Source organism: Neodiprion fabricii, chromosome 4 (genome assembly GCF_021155785.1).
Source record: "Neodiprion fabricii isolate iyNeoFabr1 chromosome 4, iyNeoFabr1.1, whole genome shotgun sequence".
Taxonomy (NCBI): domain Eukaryota; kingdom Metazoa; phylum Arthropoda; class Insecta; order Hymenoptera; family Diprionidae; genus Neodiprion; species Neodiprion fabricii.
Window position 1 is genome coordinate 1,795,626 of NC_060242.1, and position 22,809 is coordinate 1,818,434.

The window sequence follows — 22,809 nt, forward strand, 5'->3', positions numbered from 1 at the left end:
TGCTCTGTGCTTGCACGGCACCAACACACGCGTCGTCGAAGGCGAGCCGGAGAGCCGGAGAGAGAGAGAGAGAGAGTGAGAGAGAGAGAGAGAGTAAGTTCGGCTCGATGCTGATCGCTGCTCGACCTGGCTGGCGCCCTGGGGTGGCTCTGGGGGTTGGTTGGGGCGGTTTTCGGCGGCCGGGTGCTCGACGGCCGGGCGAGCTTCGGGGGTGGAGAGGCGGGGAGGCCGAGAGGCGGCCGGGCGCGCTGCGCAACCCCCACCCGGAGCTCCGGGACGCCGACGTCGTTGTCGAGCACCCCACGCGCCCAGCCGAACGACGTCCTCAGTGCCCGGCCACCGGAGCTGCGAAAACCCGCCCGAGTTTTCCCGCAGCAAACGCAGTCGCGCCTCCGACGCGGAGGGTAAATAGATCGGGATAATGAGCCGGTGATTACGCCGCGTTTCATCCGCAGCCAGATACGAATTTTGCGGATACCGATTTTAACATTTCACATTTCTATTATATTCATACTCGCACGCGTACGCTAAAATTTATTATTTTTTTTTTCTATCGCAGTTGTATCGTATCGCTGCATCTACTGAAATTCGCTGCGGGAACGAAGACTGGTCGGATATATTGGCATCTTTTTATTTGTTTATTTTCGATATTGTTATTATTGTTATATTATCACGAGGTAGTTTCTTCGGATCTATTTATTCAAAATTCACCGAGTGTCTACCGCGGACTGATTTACCCAGCCGAATATTGGACATGTAAGTTGCAACGAAAAATGCCTACTACTATACCATGTATCGTCTGTATATTCAACCCCCTCGTCGTTCACCGTTGAACAACTCGTAAACGAGTTATTGTAGTCCGTTTAACGGTATAGCTAGAAAGGTAGCCACCTTTCTTCAAATTTTTTGAACTCCCTACGTCTCTCTCTCTCTCTCTCTCTCTCTCTTTCACCCCGAGCCGATACCTGTGACATAATTTTTTTGTAAACACCCCGCAACCGATATTATCAGTCTCTTCGTTTCCCCTCGTAACCGACGCGTACAACGCACTTACACCTGGACAGGTTATATTTAACCCAATCAATGTCCCAGATCGCGGATTATAGGCGATGTAGGAAGTTTGTGAGGCTCCGTCGCTGCACGAATTCGAATTACAATAAACATGTTAATTTCCCCCCTTCGTACCCTCAAGGAGAATTTTCTAATTTTAAAAACCGGCGAGGAGGGGACGCTTCCAAATTGAAAACATCCCCCGGCCGGTTTGAGGTTAAAACTACCCGCGTTGTGCATCCATCCCCCCCCTCAGACACGCATCGCTCCCCTGAACGACGACGAGGGGAAAACGTCAGCGCGCGTCGCGACGCCTCGACTCGACTCGACTCGAGTCTCAAACTCCCCGGGCACTCAAAGTCCAGGCAGTTTGGTTCAGGGTACCATTTTCTCTCTCTCTCTCTCTCTCTCCACCTACAACGGATCCGGGGGTGATCCGGGGCATGACGAAGGTTGTGCGCGGTCAGGAACCCGACGCGCCAATTTCTCCGGCATTGCAGCGAGGGACGATTGCTATTGGACCCCGTGATCGGTGCTCGTATTTAAGTGCAGTTGCATCGCTCGAATTAAGGGGCGAATCACTCGTTACGAATAATTAGACAGACGCCGAAGGACGGGAGATATCGAAGATGATCCGGTTTATGACTCCGTTCCTTCTTATATTGCATTCCCTGCACTTCTTCACCATCTGAGTGAAGAAAAGAGAAAACTATTCCACAACTTGGAATTCTCGTTGATCGTTCGAATCTTTATATCTTTGATCGAAATCGCGAGATGTACGGAATTTTTAATCAAATATTCTATTTATTTATCGAAAAAAAATTTTTTTTACACTTTCGGACAGCAAAAATATAGTTTTCGCCAACAATTTTGTATTATAGAATCAGTTTTCACAAAAAAAGAACACCAATTACATTTTTCTGTATATTACGTTTCACTGTTCAGAAACTGAATTTTTCTTAACACAAAATACGTGTAAATAAATAATTATTGTCGTTATTCTTACGATTCTCTGAAAAATAAGTAATTCTGTAATGTTCCTGAAAAATATAAAAACACGCGGTATGTGCCTTTTTTTTTTTTTTTTTTTTTTGTGATAGCGAAAAATGAACAATCGAACAAACGAATGCAGTGAAAGAAAATAGAAATCAGGTAACTAGAAATGCTCTTGTTAAATCGTTTTTTTTTTTCTTTTTCACTCGTTTTAAAGCGGCTAAAAGCCGGCCGTCGCCGCTAATTGAATCGTTGCGCTTTGCGGCGGCGGTCGACTCGATTATGCTGATTAGTTTGTTCCAACCGTTCTGCAAATTGACGTAAAATAAGTATCCGTACGTTTATACGACTGGCCGCACCGTCGAGAGACAATGCAGCGAATCGTTGATGCGCGTGATTTTAAACACGATTCTGCAGGCTAAGAACCGCATTTTTAATACGACCTGGAAAAAATTTGCACGATCTATGGAATGTTTATTATTATTCAACGATCTATCGATCCATCATCGACGATCGAACGATTCCTCCAATTTTCCAACCGATTCAAACAACGCGACTGTATCATCTAACAGATGTCGGGGAAATTATCCTCCAAGAGACTGTAATACGCGGATAAGAACGGATCAGATCTCCCGTTTTCACCATATATAGCCGCTCGCAATGCGCTGCTCCAGTTACACGACTCTGCGTTATTCGACCCACGCTGCAAAATTCTCCCTCCAAACTGCAGACTCGAGTCCTGCAGCTACCTCTCGGACAATCGAATCCCTCTGATCCCTTTAACACGGCACAATTTTTGCCACTGTATGCTTTCATTTTATTTCCAACACGGTTTGTTCGGCTTGCAACCCGAAACCTACGGAAACTGCTATCGTGGCTTTTGAAAAAAAGTTCAACAATACCGCTTTTTGTAAAGTGCACGCAGGACGAGAGTTTTTTTTTTTTTTTTTTTTTTATCTTATCGCTTTACGGGATCTGGTATCGATTTTACTCCGTGTCATATACTTATGCATGTCACTTCGGAAAGTAGTAATAACGAAATGACACCGCAGTAATAACGATAATGCAGAGTTTACTTGAAATCAATATTTGCTTCTTGCCTACTAGACATCTTCGGACAGGTGTATACCACCCACAACTCGGTGTATCGGGGTGTTTCAGGAGAAAATACTATGCGGTTTTCCATCGTTGCACCTCGTGAAAAGTTATTGTTTTGGTTAAAAGAAAGGTTCTGTCAAAATATGAGCGTTCTACGTTACGCGAAAGATCGCGTTCGTTTGATTTTTCACTCTTTTTCACTTTTTTTTTTTCTGAATTTGTCAAGAAACACGTTGTAGCACTTTAATTATTATTTCTCTTTCCTGACGTTTGTACATTCAATTCAAAGATCACGATCCATAACACAGCGATAAATCACAACCGGGAATCTTATTCTCCTAAATCAAAAATTCGTATTAAATTATAACTATTCTACGAGATTGAACTAATAATGAAAAAATCGTCATATACAATTCTCAAACATCAACTAGAGACATAATATTACAATTTCGAGTCTTCTTTGCGACATAAATTGATGTTATGATTGATGTAAGCGATAAAAAAAAAAAAAATGTTGCTCACGATTCTTAATAAATTTTTTTTTTTTCTAAATGTACAATAGCTAAAAATCAAATGAGCGCCATCTTCCGCATAACGTAAAACGGTCATCTCTTGCCAGAACCTTTCTTCCAATTTAAAAAAAGTTTTCAAGTACCACGATGGAAAATCGCAAATTATTTTTTTCTGAAACGCCCGACAGTCCATTTTTGACTATAAGCATTTTTACCTGTAAGACAAACATTTTGCCGCACAGTAAAAAGTGAAACATTTTCAATTCATGTCCTAAGCATCGCGTCTACAGGCATATATATTATACGGATAAGCGAAGGTGTATGTAGGGACACGGATGCATGCTTCGGAACGTTTCTCCTGACGCGTTCGTCGATATTCAAAGTGTTCGGGTGCCTTGAAACCCGGCCCGTAGCGCGTCTTCGCCGCTAGGATAATTTCGCGAAGGATTTTCACCGGGCGTTATCAATTATTGCCGAGCCGCCGCAACGCCTTTAGCCAGGCTAAACCGCCGCCCCTTCCGACCGGAAGTGCGGACTGCCCTTAACTCCGCCGGGATTACCTTCGACTCTGAGCTTTAAATTTTCCACCAAAAGCGCGAAAATTAGCGAACAAGCGGTGGGGAAATTTTTTTTTTTGTACGATGGGGATCCTTTCGGCAGATTTTTTTTAATTATTTTTCCCATCGCTGCCGCAACACGTTTGTCAAAATTTTTTACCGCCTTTGAAGGGAAACCCGACCGAACTAGATTGCTGCAATTTTTCGAAGAGCAACGTGCAGGCATTTTACCAACTTCGCGTCGTTGCGGTTTCAAACTTTGTCGGCAGACTCCGCCGGGATTGGAATCTGGGATTTCGAGTCTTCGGTATCGAGGATTCGTGATGCTCCAGACGAACTTCGGGAGCCGGTGAACAAAGTCAAGTGAAGAAATAGTACATTATGTAACAAGGGAACAAAGTTGACTTTTATCACTGTGTTACATATAAGACTTTATTTCCGACTCAACTTTGGCCGCGATATTTATTTGAAAATTGGGACTTTTAAATTGGCCTCATATCTCCCAAAAATGCGTTTTAGGAAAAAATATTTCTTATACTGAACTGAAAATGCAGAAAAATGACAAAAAAATTGATGTCACTTTAATGGATTCTATGACTGAAAGGGTTATTGGATAATCGTGCAAAGAGCTTGATACAACAGTCGAATAAATACCCCGCGAGTTACTTTCGTGAGAATTATTTTTCTCTCCCGAAAACGCCGAGGAAAAATTTGTAATTATAAGCGCTCGAACTTTTCCCGCGGATTGCTGCGCCTCGAGGAATCCCTGCAATTTTATACACGTTCATGGCTATATCCACGCGTAGTTAAGAAAAAGCAGCCGTTTGAATTGGAGAAAAAAAATTTCAGGCCGCAATACCATTTCGGTTAGGTATTATTTTCAGTAAAAATATGTTCTTCCATGTTTATTTTACCATTTCTTTCACCTGTCGCCACGCAGTCTCCGAATAAATATCGAATCTTACGTTAATAATATTTAAAACAGTATCGATCACAGTTAACGATAAAATTTATCGTTAAATTTCACAATTTTTGCTTTTATTGCCAATGCGATTGAAATATTAGAAAAAAAAAAAAAAAAACTCGATCGATTAACATTTTCCTGCATAAACGGCGGTAAAAAATCGTTTCCTTATAAAGTAGAAACGACACGATACGCAGATAAAATCGCATTCGGATCGTTTTAAAAACGTGAAAATCAAGGCGCCGAAATAATTATATACATGTAGGCTATACGTAAAGAATCGATGTTGCAGGGTAAAATTCTCGTACTAGTTTGTTCGTCGTAACTCGCCGACGTCTGCAGTTTTCCGAGACGTCGACGTTCCGTTCCGTCTGCTGATTTTTTTATTTTTTTATTTTTTTTTTTTTATCCTACCACTTTTGTTCTCCCCTCCTTTTCACTCCCTCTTTTACTTTCTCCGCTTCTCTCCGCCCGCACCAGCCGTCCAAGAAAAAAAAAAAGAAAAAGAAAAAACAAGCAAAAAAACAACCCCGGGTTCTAGGCAGGTCCGTATCGAGTGAGGGTCGAATCTGTCTACACGTAATATTTTTTCAGCGAAACGTGCGCACGAAGACTAGCGTGAAAAATTCTCACTTTGCTCGCCTTGTTCCGCGGGGAATCAGCGAGGTGAAAAGGTTGAGCGAAAAAGTTTTTCGCGACGTTTGAAAACGGCGAATTGAGACGCGGGCGTGCAAAAATAGAAGGAGAGATATCGCGGGGGCGGGGGAAAACCGATGCACACAACTCGAGATGTCGTCGTCACGATTCTCCTGCAGCTCCGGGAACCCAGGGAACAGAAGTAAGAAATTTGTTTGCAGGGATCAGGCGAGACGGATGGCGGTGATTTCGTCCAATCGTCACAGCAGCGCCGCCTGTGATCGTTTTATTTGCAATACCAGTCAGTCTCGCAGTTTACGGGTGATTTTAGATGCTCGTCGATATCGGAACGAAATCTTTCATCTAGGCGGGACATTTTTCACTTTTGCCAAATCTCGGTCACGCCGATTTTCGAACACTTTTATACCTCAGGCCCGACTGCCGGATTCCTTATCACTGAAATTGAACCCAAGTTACAATTGTTAAGTTTTACGGTTGTAGTTTAGAATTTTTTACACTGTATTTTCAATGCAATTGCGTTAAGAGCGTACCGAAGTCTCACCGAAAAATTACTCAAGTGAAAATTTTCGACTCCGTCGCACCGGAATAACAACGAAATGTAAAAGATTTCTTTCTACATTCATACTTACGACTGAAATCACACTTGTAAATTTACTGAAACTAAATAAGGCGGAAGCATATTTTATTTAAAAAAAAAAAAACTTATTTGTGATATTTTCGTGATACGAAAGTGAATTTTCCGAGTGTAATTTTGGTAAAACCGCAGTGAAAAAATTTCACAAGTGCATCAAAGAATTGAGTGGAATTTCAGCGATTGCCTGGAATATCACTCTGATATCACTGATTTCAGGATCCACTGAAAAAACACTCTAACGACACGTTGGGATCGTATTTTCTGGGGGTGGGGGATGAAAAAAATGACGAGGGGATGCACCGGGATCACGGAAGTGTGAAAATATCGGTTTAAATTGAGGTTTTTATACGGATAATAAGTCCCGATCAATCCTGTCTCACACGCTCGGCTCGGCACATTGTACCTATAATTGAGAAAAAAAGGTTTAAAATCACTTTTTGCCAGTCGGTTATGTCTACACCCCGTATATCCACTTAAATCATAATCCTTCTTTGAAGGCCGGCTTAGCGTATACTCGCCGAGGTTCCGCGGCTATCGGGTAGCGGTAAATTTAAGTTCGGCTTAAATTTTAAGTGGAATCTCCAGGTGAATCGAGTCCCCGTTCGGGGAGAGCTTTTTAATTCTCAAGTTTCCCCCGTTATATCCACACAGTCCGCAAACGCGAGCGTCTCTCTCACTTTAGCGGGCAAAGCCTTACTTGAAAGCATTATTAAATCTCCTTACGCATACTCATCGTACAGACATACGTACATATGTGCGAAAATTCGATATAATTAATCAGAGACATCCCGTCGATCTGTCAGTTTTATGAAAAGAATATCCAGCAACAAAAAGTCCCTGCAATTATAAACCAGATAATTTATTCCTAGTTCCTTTTTCAAATTGGGGAATCAAGTTTTCATACTTCGGTTCGTTACCGTTTACGAAACAATTTCACCTCGGCATGTTTCGTTACAATAACATTACTAACTTGAACCTAAGTTTTTCAAATCTCAACTTCGTCAACAATTCCAATCTCCTGCAGCCAATTGCAGTTGCACTAAATTATTGCATTACACGTATATCGTCTTACTCGCGATATTGAGAAAAAAATAACATTAAAACGTCCCGACGCTCCGTTCAACTTATTTCTTTTCCTGTGCATTTTAGCGAGTAGAGGCTGATAAATTTTCACTTCTTGACCGGAACGAGGATAGCCAGGTTATACGAGCGAGGCAGGAAGGGCAGGCAGTCAGTCCTGCCTGTAGAAATAAAACGTTTGCTAAAAGTCGGGAAGAATATGACCCTGCGATTCTGCTCCCTGTATAAGGATTGTAGGGATTTTATTTGTTCGCGAAACGAGCCCTGCGGTCCGCTCGCTCCTTACGGAGGAATAACCTTCCTCGCGGATATGCCTCTGTATATATGTATACACTTATCCTACAACTTTTACGCTCTGCTGACTTGGTAAGGAATTACCAACACACACAAACACACACACACACGTACGTACGTACTTACATCTATATCATATTATATTTCATTCACCGCGGTTTATACGACCGTCATAGCCATGGCCATAGCCACGGCCGGTCATAGCGATTAAAAGCCGAGCAGCTCGTCAACGCGCAGAGCTTGAGAACTTTTTATATCCTGCGTTTATATTGACGCACACAGACGCTTTTCGTACCGAGTTAAGTGAGCTGCGGTGAGGTTTTGCAATCAAGCATAGCTGTCCTCGGTTCATCGAATTATTCAAACTTTCAAAAGCACACTCCGGCGGTCGAGTCGGCGATTTGTCTTCTTTTTTCTCTACCCACCCAGCAAGCTCAGCCTGTATAATTGTCGGAATTTATTTCATGCAGGTAAACTCCAGCCTTTTGTGCTTTAATCCAGCGGTGAATCGTCTGGAGGGTGAAAAATCGAAGTAAAAAAGAATGTGAAAAAGAGAATGAGAAAAAAAAAAAATAAAATAAAAAAACAAAAAAATAACGGGAGACCAAAAAAGCTCCCTTAATTCACACGCGTATATGTATACATAGCCGTCCGCGAAACTGATTGTGAGCCAGAGAACAGGAATACCATTAACCAATCAAGCGGTCCGGATCTCAAATTCGAGGCGGGAACAAAGCGCCTACAGATCTTTGCTCTCCTTTGAACGTCTTTGAAATTTTCCGGTTCATCATCATCTCGCGTGAAACGATATACATATATATATAACGTGAAACTTTACCTTTCAAATCACGATAAATTCATACAAGTCGTTGGTTTTTTCAAATTTCGCAGTTTCATTTTCATAAAATTAATTAACTCGTGCCTTATATTATATATATTAGGGTGGTTCAAAAAAATTAACTCCTTTTTTTTTCAACGTTACACCTTCAATAGTCGCAGGAAGAGGAAATAAGATCCCTACCCTTCGTGTTAATTTTTAGTGGTTCCTGAATGCTATTTTTCATTTTCAATTTGATCAAGACGCGAAAATAAGTTTACTTTTATTCCGAATGTTGTAATTCAGTAACGAGGCAATGTACATAAATTTCCGTTCCGTTTCCGGTACCTGTTTTTGTAGGGAATTGAATACTGTACGAGAAAGGTTTCTTGGAATTTTTTTATAACTCAACTCTTTCGAAAGTTATTCAAGGTTATGGTTGAAATTTTGTGAACACTTACCTTTTTTCGAGTTTAACAGCGTAAATACTAGACTTATCACAGAATATTGTAGTTTTTCTTTATAACACATTGCAACCGCTATAAAATCGTGTCATTCAATTAATTATCGACTCGGGCAATTTCATTTTTTAATGATTACAAATAATAATACGTAATATATGTAATTCTTCTTTAAAAGCATCTTTTCTTAGCAAAAAATAAATTTGCTCGAGCTGAAAATTATTTGAATGAAGCGATTTCATATCGTTTGAAATGCTTTACAAAAAAAGAAACAATATTTTGCGACAAGTCTAACGTTTTCGCTGTCGATCTCGAAAAGAGGTGATTTTTCACATAATTTCAACTTTAACCTTGAATAACTTTCGAAAGAGTTGAGTTATCAAAAAATTATAAGAAAAAAACTTTATCGTAGAGCATTCAATACCCTATAAAAACATGTACTGAAACATTCCGAATGAAAGTAAAATTATTTTCGCATGTCGATTAATTGAAAAATGAAAAATGGCGTTCAGGAACGACTAACCGTTAAGATTAAAGGCTGAAATTTTAGCAGGCATCTTAATGCCTCTCTTGAACTCGTTCTACCGAAGGTGTGACGTTGAAAATAATAAAAAAAAAAAAAAAAAACCCCCGTCGATTTTTCGAACCACCCTAATACACGGTACACGTATACGATAACTCGACGACTGTAGGGCACCACGGTGAAAATGCCTGGTACATTTTTGGCATCGATCGGTGACCGCGGCTGCACAGCTGTGTGCGCACCTTATAAATATGTATAGAGTATAAGTATATAGCTACTTTCTTCCGTCCGTAAAAAGAGCGCTGCGACCTGAGGGAAGAGACCCTGTTTCCTTATTTCGTTGAGAAAGAGGGCAGCGGCAATGTGATTAAGAGTTAAAGTGTTATTCTCCGTCGTCGGGGCCTCGGTGTCTTTCCTTCTCGTCAAAAGGGGCGCCCAGCGATCCCGACCAAATCTCTCCTTCGTCTTCATCTCAATACCTGCAACTTCCTCGCCCCTCATCGCCACGGTTATATTCGGCTCTTCTTTTGTCTAATGAAAACTCCCGGAGAATGATATTTATTATTATCATTATTATTTTTGTTATTGTCATTCTCTCACTGCGATGCAATATTAACGCGCGAACGGGCGAAAATCTCATATTCCAGCTTTGAATACCTCTCTCGCTCTCTCGTCTCGAATCCTCAGTCAGATTGATGCACAATGTGATTGGTTTGTAATTGCGAACTCGAGTCTCTTAACGAAATCCAGAACTCCATTTCAAACCGTAATTGTCAAGGGATGAAAAAAAACAAAAGTTTCACAATTGCGTAATTGTAATCATTGGCCGAAGAGTTGAAGGAGAAAAATGACAACGGTTGGGGAGTAGAGAAGCTGCTTTAATTCAGAACCCATCTCAGGCTCTACGACATATTCATGTTTCCACTTCGGAGCGGCTTATCTTAATGTTTATGTACCAACAGCATCAAAGTTCCTGTTATAGCCGAAGCAGCGGCGGCCGTTCAAGTTGACCATTAAGGTGGACTGGCGCCTCTGGATAGACGATGATACCGCAAGGTTATAACGAGAACACCCTAGGTACCGGTTACATGAAGGATCTTACATCAGCATCAGCGTCGGATCAATTAGTGCCGGTGCATAAACGAGAGCTTGCAGCTTGCATCGAGGAGAAGAAGAAAGAAGGAAGAAGAAGGAGAATAATAATTGCGAAGAATAGAGAGAAACACTACGGAGGTGAAGTTGAGAAAACGAATTAGTGATTAAAGATCTACTGGATATACATTTTTAACAAAGATTCAGTCTCGTCGACAATATTTGAATACTTTGTGAATAGGTAAAAATTAGTAAATAACTCAGTTTGATTAATAATAATGCCCAAAAGTTACGAATAAATTGTTTGGACAAAAAATTGTTTAACGAATTTTTAGGGAATGTTTTTTTTCTGGCATGTGAAATGAGTTCGTTGATTTTTCTGAATACATACGAATTTTAAAATAATTTTCTCATTGTTTTAAAATATCCTTTTTCTAAGAATTAAAAATTTTGCAATATGAAGAAATAATCGTAAAAACGTTGTGCATTATAATCACAAAGTTTCCGGGGCATTGAACGAATAGTTTCGTAAACACAGGCTTGGCAAAATTTTCGAAAACGAAAATTTCAAAATCATGAGCAAGTTCTTTAAAAACTCATGTGTATTCAGAAAAATCAACGAATTCATTTTACATGACGAAAAAAAACATTCCCTACAAATTTGTTCAGCAATGTTGTTTTTTTTTTTAACAATTTGTTGATCACTTTTGGGCATTATTATTATTCAAATTTAATTTTCTCACCTCACACTATTGTGGTTGATTTTTTTCGATTTTTATCATATCACAAATTATTAACAATTGTCGACGAGACTTACTTTGAGTTCAAAACGTGTAGCCGGCACATCCTTAATTCGTTCTAATTTCTCTTCTGCGAACGATTACCGCGTTAATCGTTAATTGTTAATTGTTAAATCGGTGATGTTGACTGGTCCGAATAAACCTCGACGTGACTAATACACGCGCTCTGAATTCTCATGCATTAGGTGGAAGGCATAAATTCCGTTTCGCGAAGCATTCCGAACGCCGTCTGACTCTAACGATCCTGAACTACTTGCAGCTGGAGGTTCGCTCCGCGCGTTGACTCGTACTACTTTAAAAGGATGCTGATCGATGCTGATCCGCCGGTGCAGCGCGTCCGCAAAGCATCAGCCGCAGCTTTTCTAAATGACGCAAGTTTTCTAGTTCATGAGAAGAAGATATCCCGCGAGTGTGCGCTGATACCGCGTATATTTTATATCGAATTCCGAGCTTTGCCTGGATGAGTGAAAATTTTGGGAAAATCGCTTTTTCGCTTCCTCTTCTCGATGTGCTGCGAGGATGAGGGAACGTCCGTTGATCGGAGCAGAATCCTATTCGAGGAACGGCTATATGTACAGGGGATCGGAAGCTGAAGCTGTTTGTCCGTTCGTTTGGTTGACATGGAAATTTTATAGATATCTTGACGCACCCGCCACCCTCTTACACGGCTTTCTTCATCTTTTGAACTCCGCCGATACAGAAGTAGATACTCTCCGCGTTCGCCAATCCCCGGGAAATTGGATATTATGGTGGGACGGAGATATAAGTGTCTAGATATATGCGTGTTGTGCTTTTTTCGTCATCCCAGTTTCTCCTTCCTGCTTACATCGCTTCAACTTCTCCTTGGTTTCTCCCCTCGTCGCGATGTATTGGAAGAAAATCGCTCGTGCCGGTGTGGGGATAAATCGGTTTGTCCGTCTTCGAACACCACACGTACCTGCAAGGAATCGTGCATTCGTATCTACAAATTCCGTCGTCGCAAGACGGGATCTCTTTGAACCGCTAGCCTTTTAAAAACGGGCTTCCCGGGTCCGAGGACAGTTGAAAGGGAAAGAAAGAGAAAAAAAAATATATGCATGTATAAAAAAATTCCAGGAAATCATTTTTCTCCGAGAATCGTGGAAAGCTTTCATGGATCGCTGTGGATGGTCATTAGCTCGAATTAATCTCTTGTTAAGGTCTGTATTGTGCCGGTTACCTCCGCATAGGCGCCCGGAGTCGGAAAAAGCAGCGCAAGAACTAGTCCGATAACCGTGAGTAAGTACCTACACACCGGGTCGTGCAGGTTCGGCCGCTGTCGCACGTAACGTAGGTGTACAATGTGCCAAAGAGCCTCTCATATCTCCACCACCCTCGGCATTGTCTTCCACCCTATCTGATATCCCTTTTACGCTCGCTCGCTGTACAATGTCAGCCGGGTTCCACCCCCTGTGAAGATAGGCAAACCTATAAACAGTTGCTCATTGAATCCGCGCAGGTTCCACCCTCTCGAATTGAGCGTATTGTCTTTTACCGCGTCGCCGTACACGCCTCATATTTACTGTAATTACAACCCAAACGAAACCAAGAACCATATAAGCCACACTATGTACGCTCATCCAAGACGCAATTACTCACTGATCAGGACAATGAGTCGGCATGCCGGGAGGACTCATTAATTTCTCATCACTCTCTCGTGCAGCCTCGTGTCACGCAACACGTCCTGTGATATTTCCGTTATTATACCGCAGCGTCATTTTCTACGATATTCTGTTGATTTCGAGGCGCGTTTTTTTCTAGATTTTACAATTCCTCCAACAGAGGCTTTCGTCCTTCTGCGGACATGATTGAAATAAGTTTTGAAAAAAAAGTCTGCGCTTATGTCATTCCCGAGAGTAAATTGACACCGCGGTAGTTCCAATTCTCTGTACAAGATGACACTTAATTGAGTCTGTTGTAAATTCATGGGGGTCTAAAATGAATTAGCCAGATTCAACCGCAAAAGTTTGTCGAATGAAACGAGATGTGCCGGTTGGATCAAACAGATGGGTTGACTTTGGTCTTATTGTTGGTAATTTATTTTATAACTCGATATACGCATACTTGTTATGCAAGTCGTACGGCTGCGTTGCATGCGGTTACTAATTGTGGAGTGAAAGCAATTTACGTCTGATTGGATTGAGACTCATTAGCGTTACATGCTTTCGAGGCAATTACGACGTTTCTATGGATGAAATTGAAAAATTTTGATTTATTTTCGAGGAAAAATATTATTCACTCGACTCTTGGTACAAGGGAGCATAATCCGGGTTACCGATTCAATTTTCAGGGTGAAGGGGGATGTTGGTGCGCTGGCAGTTGCTGCTCACAGCCGCTACCGCGGCTGTCGTCGTTACCAAGGCGTCGGCGGCATCCGCTAGTCCTTCGACTTCATCCTCAACTATCGCAAGCTCGACGAGTTGCCGTCCATCCGAATATCTCTGCGACACGGGGCAGTGCGTTGCGCAAGACAAATTCTGCGACGGGGAAGATGATTGCGGCGACAAGTCGGACGAGCCCAGATACTGTTCTCGTGAGTTTGCCACGCAAGGTGTAATGTAATCGCCCGTGTACAGTCGGATGAAATTGTTGTAATTTTTGGTGGTTTGCATTTCGCAGTCTTAACTCGCTCCGCAGCGAGCAGCGAGCGGTTGGGTTTTAAATTAAAAATTACTTCCCACCTTCCCTGCAACATTGTGTACAACCTGCTGCAGACTCGCGTATTCTATCAATATTCCGTATTAATTTACCAAGTTTTCCAACTCGTTAAAAGTATCGCCAAGAAACACCCCACGGGAGCTCTCTTGAGTTTTAAAGGGTTCGCGTGTTTCGAAAGTCGTGAAAGAATTAAAAAGTAACTAGCGCAAAAGCTTATTATATGTGTATATATATATACATACATATATATATATATATATATATATATATAGACGCGTATAAAGTTGTACAGCGAGTTTGCAGGCAGGCCGAGTTTGGGGACGAGGTTCGAATTTGCGACGGTCGAGTTGCGTTCGAGTGCAAGCTGCACCCGGCGACATTATAAACCAACAAATTACGTACCGAAACCGAAGGGCGCGTAATTTTCATTCCAGCCTGCAACCGGACCCTCTTCGGCGATGTGGGCCGTACTTACGTAGTCGAAGTTCGCCGACCGCGGGAGGACCGGTTGCCATTTTTGTGCAACTTGAACTTCACCGCGGCCGGAGGCGATTTGGGGGATCTTGTCCAGGTGAGGAACGACAATGGTCGATAGTCACGCAACGCCGGATGCCGGGCCCATTCCCGTATCAATTATCTTGTAATTTCCGGTCCAGCTCACCTTTGACACCTTCACCGTTGGCCGCTTCCTCTCCTTCACCTCCGAGGGATGCCCCGATGGCTACATGACCATACGAGAAATCGGACGACCACCGACCGGCGGTCAATGGTGCGGCAGCGCCTGGGGCTACACGGTATACTACAGCGAGACGCCATCCATCAATCTCACCCTCTTCCTGTCCCGCCTCTCTGAGCAGGTGAGCCCGCGCCCTCTTTTTGCCCGCTTTTCATCGTCCGGAACACTTCGGAGCCACGGAATTAGCCCCTGATGACGGAAGCTTTTTTCATTCATCTCGAACCTTCGCTTTCTCCGGTTCTCACCAGGAAAGCACCCCGAGGTGTACCCCGTGGATTTTTTTCATTCCGCGATATGTTGTACAAGTACCTCAAAAAACATTGGTCGTCTATTCTTATTCACGTTCCAATTCAGCCGTAGAAGGTGTGAAATTGGTGAAAACCGTCTCTAAAATTTACTCCCAAAGATCGATTTTTTTTTCACCAAACCAATTCGACTTTCATCTCTGTCAACACATGATGAAATACGCGCAGTGTTTTTGCCGTTTTTACCCTCAGAGGCTACATCCGTTATTTTTATTATTATTATTTTTTTTTTTTTTGTTTTCAAGGCAAACTTGAGGGGTTGTTTTTACCCCATGAACGGCCAAATTGGCTCGTTAAAAAAGTACGTGTCTAGTGTATTTCGATGGAGTAGAACATGTCACAGACTGACAAGGAAGGTATCCCAGGTTGATATCTCGATTTGGTTTTTTTTTTGTAATATGCTACGAAAGACTAAAAACTGAGCAACAAGTACGATATTTTTCATTATCCACCATTAAACATTTTAAGGGAGTGAAAACGACCCTTTGGTAAAACATTTCAGCGTTACTTTTATGCAAGAAATTTCACCGTTGTTGGGTACCCATCTTTGGTGGTCGTCCACTGTAACGTATTACAAAAGAAATCAAATCGAAGAGGTCGATCCGGGATATCTTCCCTGTAAGGAAAATCGATGATGTATACCTGAGGTACTGCCGTCGTCAGCTTCCGCCGCGATAATTTATCGAGGAACGTTTGGGACCTTATCTCGGAACTTGACCATTTAAAAAATTCCACAGGGCGTCGGCTACAACTTCGACTTCAAGCTGTCTTACAAGTTCCTGCGCCGCAGCGAGGCGCACCTCCGATACGGCAACAGCACCATGGCGACGTGGAGAGGAGAGCTGGTAAACGGGACCTACTGTGACCGGATCTTGACCCGGTGCGACACCCGGGCTTGCCGCCTCCAGTCCCCGAACTACCCGGGTGTCTACCCCAGGAACGTGACCTGCTACTACAGGGTGGAGCAGATGCGAGCGCCGCCGGGTCACCGGGCGCTTCTAGCAGTCAGCCAGCGAAACAGCCATAAAATCCACATCAAGGATCAAATTGTCAAATACGATAGGAGCCAGCGGATATTAAGGTGTGTAACGTTCATTCCATTCCCGCTGTTGCCCGTCCCGCTCTACTCGTAAATCCTACACCGGAAAATAAGTTACCCAGTTCTCTCGAGCCTCCGAGTGAGCGCGAATACCTGTCTGCACTGTGCATCATGCACAGGATTTTATGTCGCATAAAAACCTATAGCAAAGCTACAGAGTCTGCATACCGCGCCGTTTCGTCCTTGCGTCCAATCAGCGCAGGACCGTCTTCGCAAAATCCCTCCGACCCTATAATTCGCCGTATTTTATCCAACTCGGCTTTTCTTCTATTCATCCGCACTCTCACGGCACCCGTGGACTCTCATCGACGACCATTTTCCAGGGTTTGGGACCAGTGCAACGTCGTTCAGGACTACCTCACCGTCTACGACGGTGGCTCGACTTCTGACAGGGTGCTGGTCCGCCTTTGCGGAGGCGATGCCGTTCCCGATATAGTCAGTAGCCACAACACGATGCTCCTAGAGTTTCACACGTCGCCTTACGACAACCCCTTTCATCCGGTTCCGCTCAGCTTTCTTCCCGGGTTCGAACTGGAAGTGCAGGTATAATATAATACTAGTTTCACCACAGTGGAAGGAAATTGTTTTATGGATGTGTACGAAGTCTCCTCATCTTCCTTTTTCGCATCGACATCGACAGGTTCTGTTCGTCGACGAAAAGTCCCGCAGCTTCGTCAAGGAGAACAACAACTGCGACTTCTACATCTCGGGATACGAAAGCTCGTCGGGTATTTTGGAAAACCCGAGGCACTCTCTAGCCCCCAATACCACTTGTCGGTATTATTTTCAGGGCAAAGCCAACGAAATCGTCTGGATATCATTTGTCAAGTATTACGCCGCAAGCTCCGACCCCGCGGCTAACCTCGACACCGCTACCGAGTGCAACACGAGGCTACAGATATGGGACGGAGCTTATCCGTCGGACAAACAATCGGCCCCAAAGGTGATTACTATTCACTCGTTCACCTAATCCGTCAATGGATTACTTTCGTGGACAAAGTTAAATGTAATACACGTGTATCTCCGATCATCGCGAAAGTCCTCAAACAATAACATTCAAAACGAATACAACTTGTACAGACCTACAATTGTCATCAATTTTCAGAACATCTCACTGATGGGTGAATTCTGCAAGGACGACATACCGCGTCTCTGCGATCACAGCCTTCTGCGGAACAGCAGCCGTCAGACGCGTCCCTGCAAGCTGTCCGAGAGCTACGTATCCACGGGAAAGGATCTGACCCTGGAGCACATCCTGCGTCAGGGAAGCGCGTTGTACCCGATAAGTTTCGTGCTACGTTACGAGTTCGTTCACTCAAGTGGTTCGACGGGTGGTGTTCCAATGCAGGAGACGATGTCGTGCGACGAGGTCTTCCGCTCCTCGCGCGCCCCAAGGTCCGGGAAGTTCGCCTCCCCGAAGAGCGTCTTCTTCTACGGACGGGGTGGCGCTCAAAACCTGAGCTGCACCTACCGCTTCGAAGCGGACCAGGAGCAGCGTGTCCAGCTGACCTTGGGCCCTGCGTCCTTCGGGGACCGGACGCAGTGCGTCTCGTCTACGGACCCACTGGTGGGTCGTTGGGGCTGCGATTACCGTTCATCCCAGGGGGCGGTCGCGGAAATCTCGGTATCCGAGTACCCGTGGCCGGGGGTAAGATTGGTGCGGGACTGTCTCTGCTCCAACACGAGCGGCGCGGTGAGCTTGCGGCCGCTCACAGCGGCGGTGGTGGAGGTGCGGTTCCGCGTCACGGGAATGAACATCACCCAGGACTACCGAAACTTCTTTTTCGAGGGACGGTACCAGTTCCTAGAGGCTACGGAAGCCGCCGAAACCGGGTGCACATCGCGGCTCGAGGAGCGACGGCTACGCGGTACCAGCGGCGAGATCTCCCTACGGAATCCGCTGCCCCCCAGGACTCCCCTGCTCCCGGGGTCCGGTCCACCCGCGGAGGAACCACCTCTCGCAAACGACGACGTCGCCACCGCCTCCCAGTGCGTAAACGAGCCTTGGCTCATCGAGCCCGAGGACTCGCAGATGAACTTCCTGTACCTCAGAACCGCGGGTTTCGGCATCAGCACCGAGACCGTGTCCCAGTGCGCGACGCTGAACAGGATCGTCGTTTACTCGGCCGCCGACACGCGACGGAGAAACGTCATCTGCCCCGAGGGTGGACCCGAAGGACTTAAAACCGTCGACTTCTTTTCCGACGGGTGGAACGCCAGTCTTTCCAATCGCTCGGCGCTCATTACGCCTCACGCCCGGAGCTTCGTCGTCGAGTTTCTGCAGCATGAACCCGGATACTACGCCGTCACTTGGATGGCCATTTCGAAGCGAGCCTCCCTAGCCCTCGCCGCTGGTTCTGCCTTCGCCATTTCACCGATTCACGACTGTCTCTACAGGTAGGACTGGATGGTTTTTAAAGATGGTGTTTTTCAACACCCACCCCCTCCCATCGGGAGGTGGCGGGACCCTTTTTACCCAACCGCTTGGAAAAAGTTTTTCACGATCGCGTTGCAATTTCTCGCTAATAGTCCACCTTTATGACCGCCTATAATTCGGCACTGAAACAACGAGTTCGAGTGACATTATTGTTATTATACCTATGGACCCGCGGGTATTCCCTTCTAGATGAGACTGCCTCCGCTCAAACTACCCCAGATACGATAAACTTCAACTTTATATATTTACTGCATTGCTCGTCGGTAGAGAAAAAGAGATAGAGAAAGGGGAGAGGGAGGGATTTGCCGGCTTCGATGGCTTTGTTCTACGGTGATGTGTACAGTTTGTTCAATAAACTTTTCCGTGCGGGGTGATCCTGATCAGCCGTGGTAAATTGGGGTCCCCACAATTAGTTACGGCTTAAGGGAAACATGGCGGAAACGAATTTTCTGCCTGTCGACATTCGACAGTATATCCTTGAGTTTGTGTTTGTTTTGAAATTTACAAGTCACACCGCTTTCCGTAAAATTTATCCTGTATTACGACGTAGTTGTGGATGAATTTCAAAAATAACAAGAGTTGAATCAAATTATTTTATCAAATTCATCAAAATTTTCTCAATATTCTCGGCTTTTGCAACAAAAAACAAAAACGAGATTTGAAATCTAATAACCAAGATCTAGTTATTTTTTTTCCAACGGAATCAATTGTGCTTACCAATTTCTATATGTAAAGCTTATCAATTGCTAATTATCAGAAAAACTAAGATCACTTTCGTATAGCCTGAAACTTGATTCGAATACGAAATTTTTTTTCCATTAGTCCAAGTTGAATCCGACTCGTACCCATCCCCTGATAAGTTGGACAAGGTCGACGATAAAAAGCGTTACGTTTTATCGATCTCACTTTATATTTACACATTGTGTGTGTAGTTATATACCGTAAGTATCTACGTGATACAAAAACATCTGCAAAACGAAATTGTAACAAATTATTTGAGCCAGCTCAATGCACGCATCCGTAAATCCGGGCATCAAACTTGATAGCGTATCTTTTTCTTGTACCTTTTTTTTGCGTCTAGACTGTTATATATCTTAATCCGATGATCCGAATCTACCGACTTTTCCACCCTGGTAAACCGATTTCAGTCGACGTTCAAATTCTCCGGTGAAAAATCGTTATTTATCGTCCGCATGATTTTGTCATTTCGCTCTTTGTACAATTCGCCATCCGGAGAAAATTCCTCGCCTTTCTTTCTCTCTCGATTTAATTTGTGATATTTTTTTGGCAAGCGATTCTCGTTCACTAGAAATAATTACACGAATAGAGAAGAATTACAGTAACAAGTACTTGCAGATTTTTTGTCAGTTGATTGATTCGATTCGGGACGGGGTTGAAATTTCGACTTTGGAAAAGTTCCGAGAGCGCCAAATTCAGAACTTCAACCCCGCCCCTTCAATTTCTAACGCAGTAACCGAGACTAAAAATTCATCAGCGATAAATTGTAAGAATTAAACGGCTATTTTCCAGATGCCCGGAGATCCAGGCGTGCATAAACGTCGCGCTTTGGTGCGACGGAGTCCGTCACTGTCCGTCAGGCTTCGACGAGGAGGAGGGCAACTGCTCTTATCGTTTCGGTGTTACGCTGCTGTACGTCGCAATCGGGGCGGGGGCGTTGGGGATATTTGCAATTTTGTTGCTGGCGACGGGGTGCCTGAAGTACTGCCTGTACCGTCACAGGGCGAGGAAGAAGAAAAAGAACGTTGCTATAAACGTGAACAACCTGCACGTGAATCACACCCACCCGAACAACGGCATGACGGGAAGCAGACTGAGCAACCGTTATCTAGCAACGCCCCAAGAGATGTTCCTCGACAATTACGGCAAGGACAGTATTTGTTGACAGCAGGTTATATCGAACGTCGAGACCACCGTGTGATCGTTGAGGTTTCTACTTTCTTTTTTATACCGCGAACACAAATTATACAATGATGAATGTGTAATTGCACCGCGTTCGCCCGATAATTCACTGGATGCAGGTGCGGGCTGCCGGTGATATAGGATAATAAAATTGTAAACTCGTAGGATATTTCCTAATGTAATGATAACATAGTAACTATCATACATATAGGTACCTTATACACTCTGTAATTAAACATACTCGAATGACGTATAATTTAACGATGCTCATCACGATTCGTTATACGCGATTTCATTCGTGCGCCGCGGTTCAGCCTCGGCTGTTTCCGGTTCGTTTCAAATCGTTATTTCCGGCTCATCGAGGCGGTGGATGGAAAGGGGGAATCTAGGGCTTTGACGATAAACGGTAAAGTGGTTTCGCAATTTACCGAAATCAGGCCAAGCTGAACATTAGAACTGTACGGAATGATCAAGATCGATAATTTCATTTCCAATAAATATCGATGAGAAACAATAATTTTACGCTTTCCCTAAACAATGTTTCCAATTTGCAAGAAATCGACTTCTGCAGGCTTTTCAATAACTGCTTTACTTACTAAGACGTAAAAAAACCCAGCGCAACGCGATTATTTCTTTGCAGGTATATCATCCTGCCGATCGTCACCCGCAACGTTTCACAAAAAAAAAAAAATAAATAACTCCTCTCATGTATTAAGTATTAGTAAAACGGGTACTCAGTGAAACAAGAATTTTTACGCACAGTCGTCGAAAGCTCTTCTCCTATTTTCCATCCAGCCTCTCGATTATTATCGACAAAATTTACCGACGAAAAATTACTTGAATCAAAGAGGAGCTAAAACTAGAATCACATAGAGAAAAAAAAAAACATACCGACAAACGGACGACACGTGCCAAATAATAAAAAAAACCAAAACTGCTAGTGAATTAAAATTACAACAATAACAGCCAGTAAATTATTGTAAACAATTACGCCTGATAAGAAAGAGACAAAATAACATCCAATCATAACAACAAGTACCAGGACGTAATACTGTATACAATGCTTTAACTATAGTATTAACGTCATCATCATCATTATTATTATTATTGTTATTATTGTTATTATTATACGTAAAGAATCGCACGGCTACTACGCAACAGCAGATGATCATACGGCGGTTTTCAATATCAGAGATTGCTTCTTGTCAGTGTTTCATTCGATTTCATTTTTCCAACAAATTCATTCGTGAATTAATTATTCTAATTTCTTTTCTCGGTTATTGTCAAGGTGATCGCACGAAGTTTATTCGTCAAACTACTCTGCGATGTTGTTTCAAGTAATCCGGACATTGACGCCACCGTATAATGACAAAGAATATAGGTAAATATCTGTCCGTAAGCTGTGATAGATATAAGCGTATCAACAATCTGAATAAAAAACAATAAAATAGAAAAGAGAAACGAAAAGGAAAAAGAGAAAGAAGAGAAAAGAGAACCAACAATGGAGAGTTATACAAATAAATACAATAATCATAACCCAAGTATCGATTCGTCATGCGAGCAAAAGTGTAATTGTATGATAGGACACATCTTTATATTACATAAACACAGTTTGAAATCGAAAATTATTTTGGCACGAGCTTAACGATCGATATAAACTTATTATATGTATATATTATTTATTATTATATATATATATATATATTATATACATATACACATATTTACCGATGATATTGAAAACCGCATTACTTAAACAATGTTTTACGTATTTCGGGTAAAGTGAAAGGTGAAATATCCAGCTGGTTTCCGTCCGATCCGACATTCTTTGGAACCCATTCTTTTATCCCTCGCCCCTATAGATTCATTGTATTTTAATTTCTTCCCTTTTTCGAATAATTCTCCACTTTTTAATTATCGTAAAATTGCGGGGCAAACGGAACGAGGACCGGACAAGAGATGGCTGCAAAAACTGCTGCACCCTGCACGATATAGATGCTGGAAATCGAACTCGAGTAATAGCAGTGAGTAGTAAATTCGCGTTCATTCGCTAAGTGGCTCGGAATGTTGAACATGGAAATACTCGATTGAAGTATATAAAAAG

At 43.2% G+C, this 22,809-nt stretch overlaps 1 protein-coding gene across 1 annotated transcript; it reads left to right on the forward strand.

The window, feature by feature from the left end:
* Positions 1–346: 346 nt before the first annotated feature.
* Positions 347–21,650, forward strand: LOC124179941. Its single transcript, XM_046564826.1, has 9 exons — positions 347–756; positions 13,841–14,083; positions 14,643–14,779; positions 14,865–15,065; positions 15,987–16,330; positions 16,672–16,891; positions 16,989–17,291; positions 17,454–18,745; positions 20,316–21,650. The coding sequence occupies exons 2-9, from the start codon at positions 13,852–13,854 to the stop codon at positions 20,686–20,688; spliced, it is 3,102 nt and encodes a 1,033-aa protein (XP_046420782.1). The 5' UTR covers positions 347–756; positions 13,841–13,851; the 3' UTR covers positions 20,689–21,650.
* Positions 21,651–22,809: the final 1,159 nt, after the last annotated feature.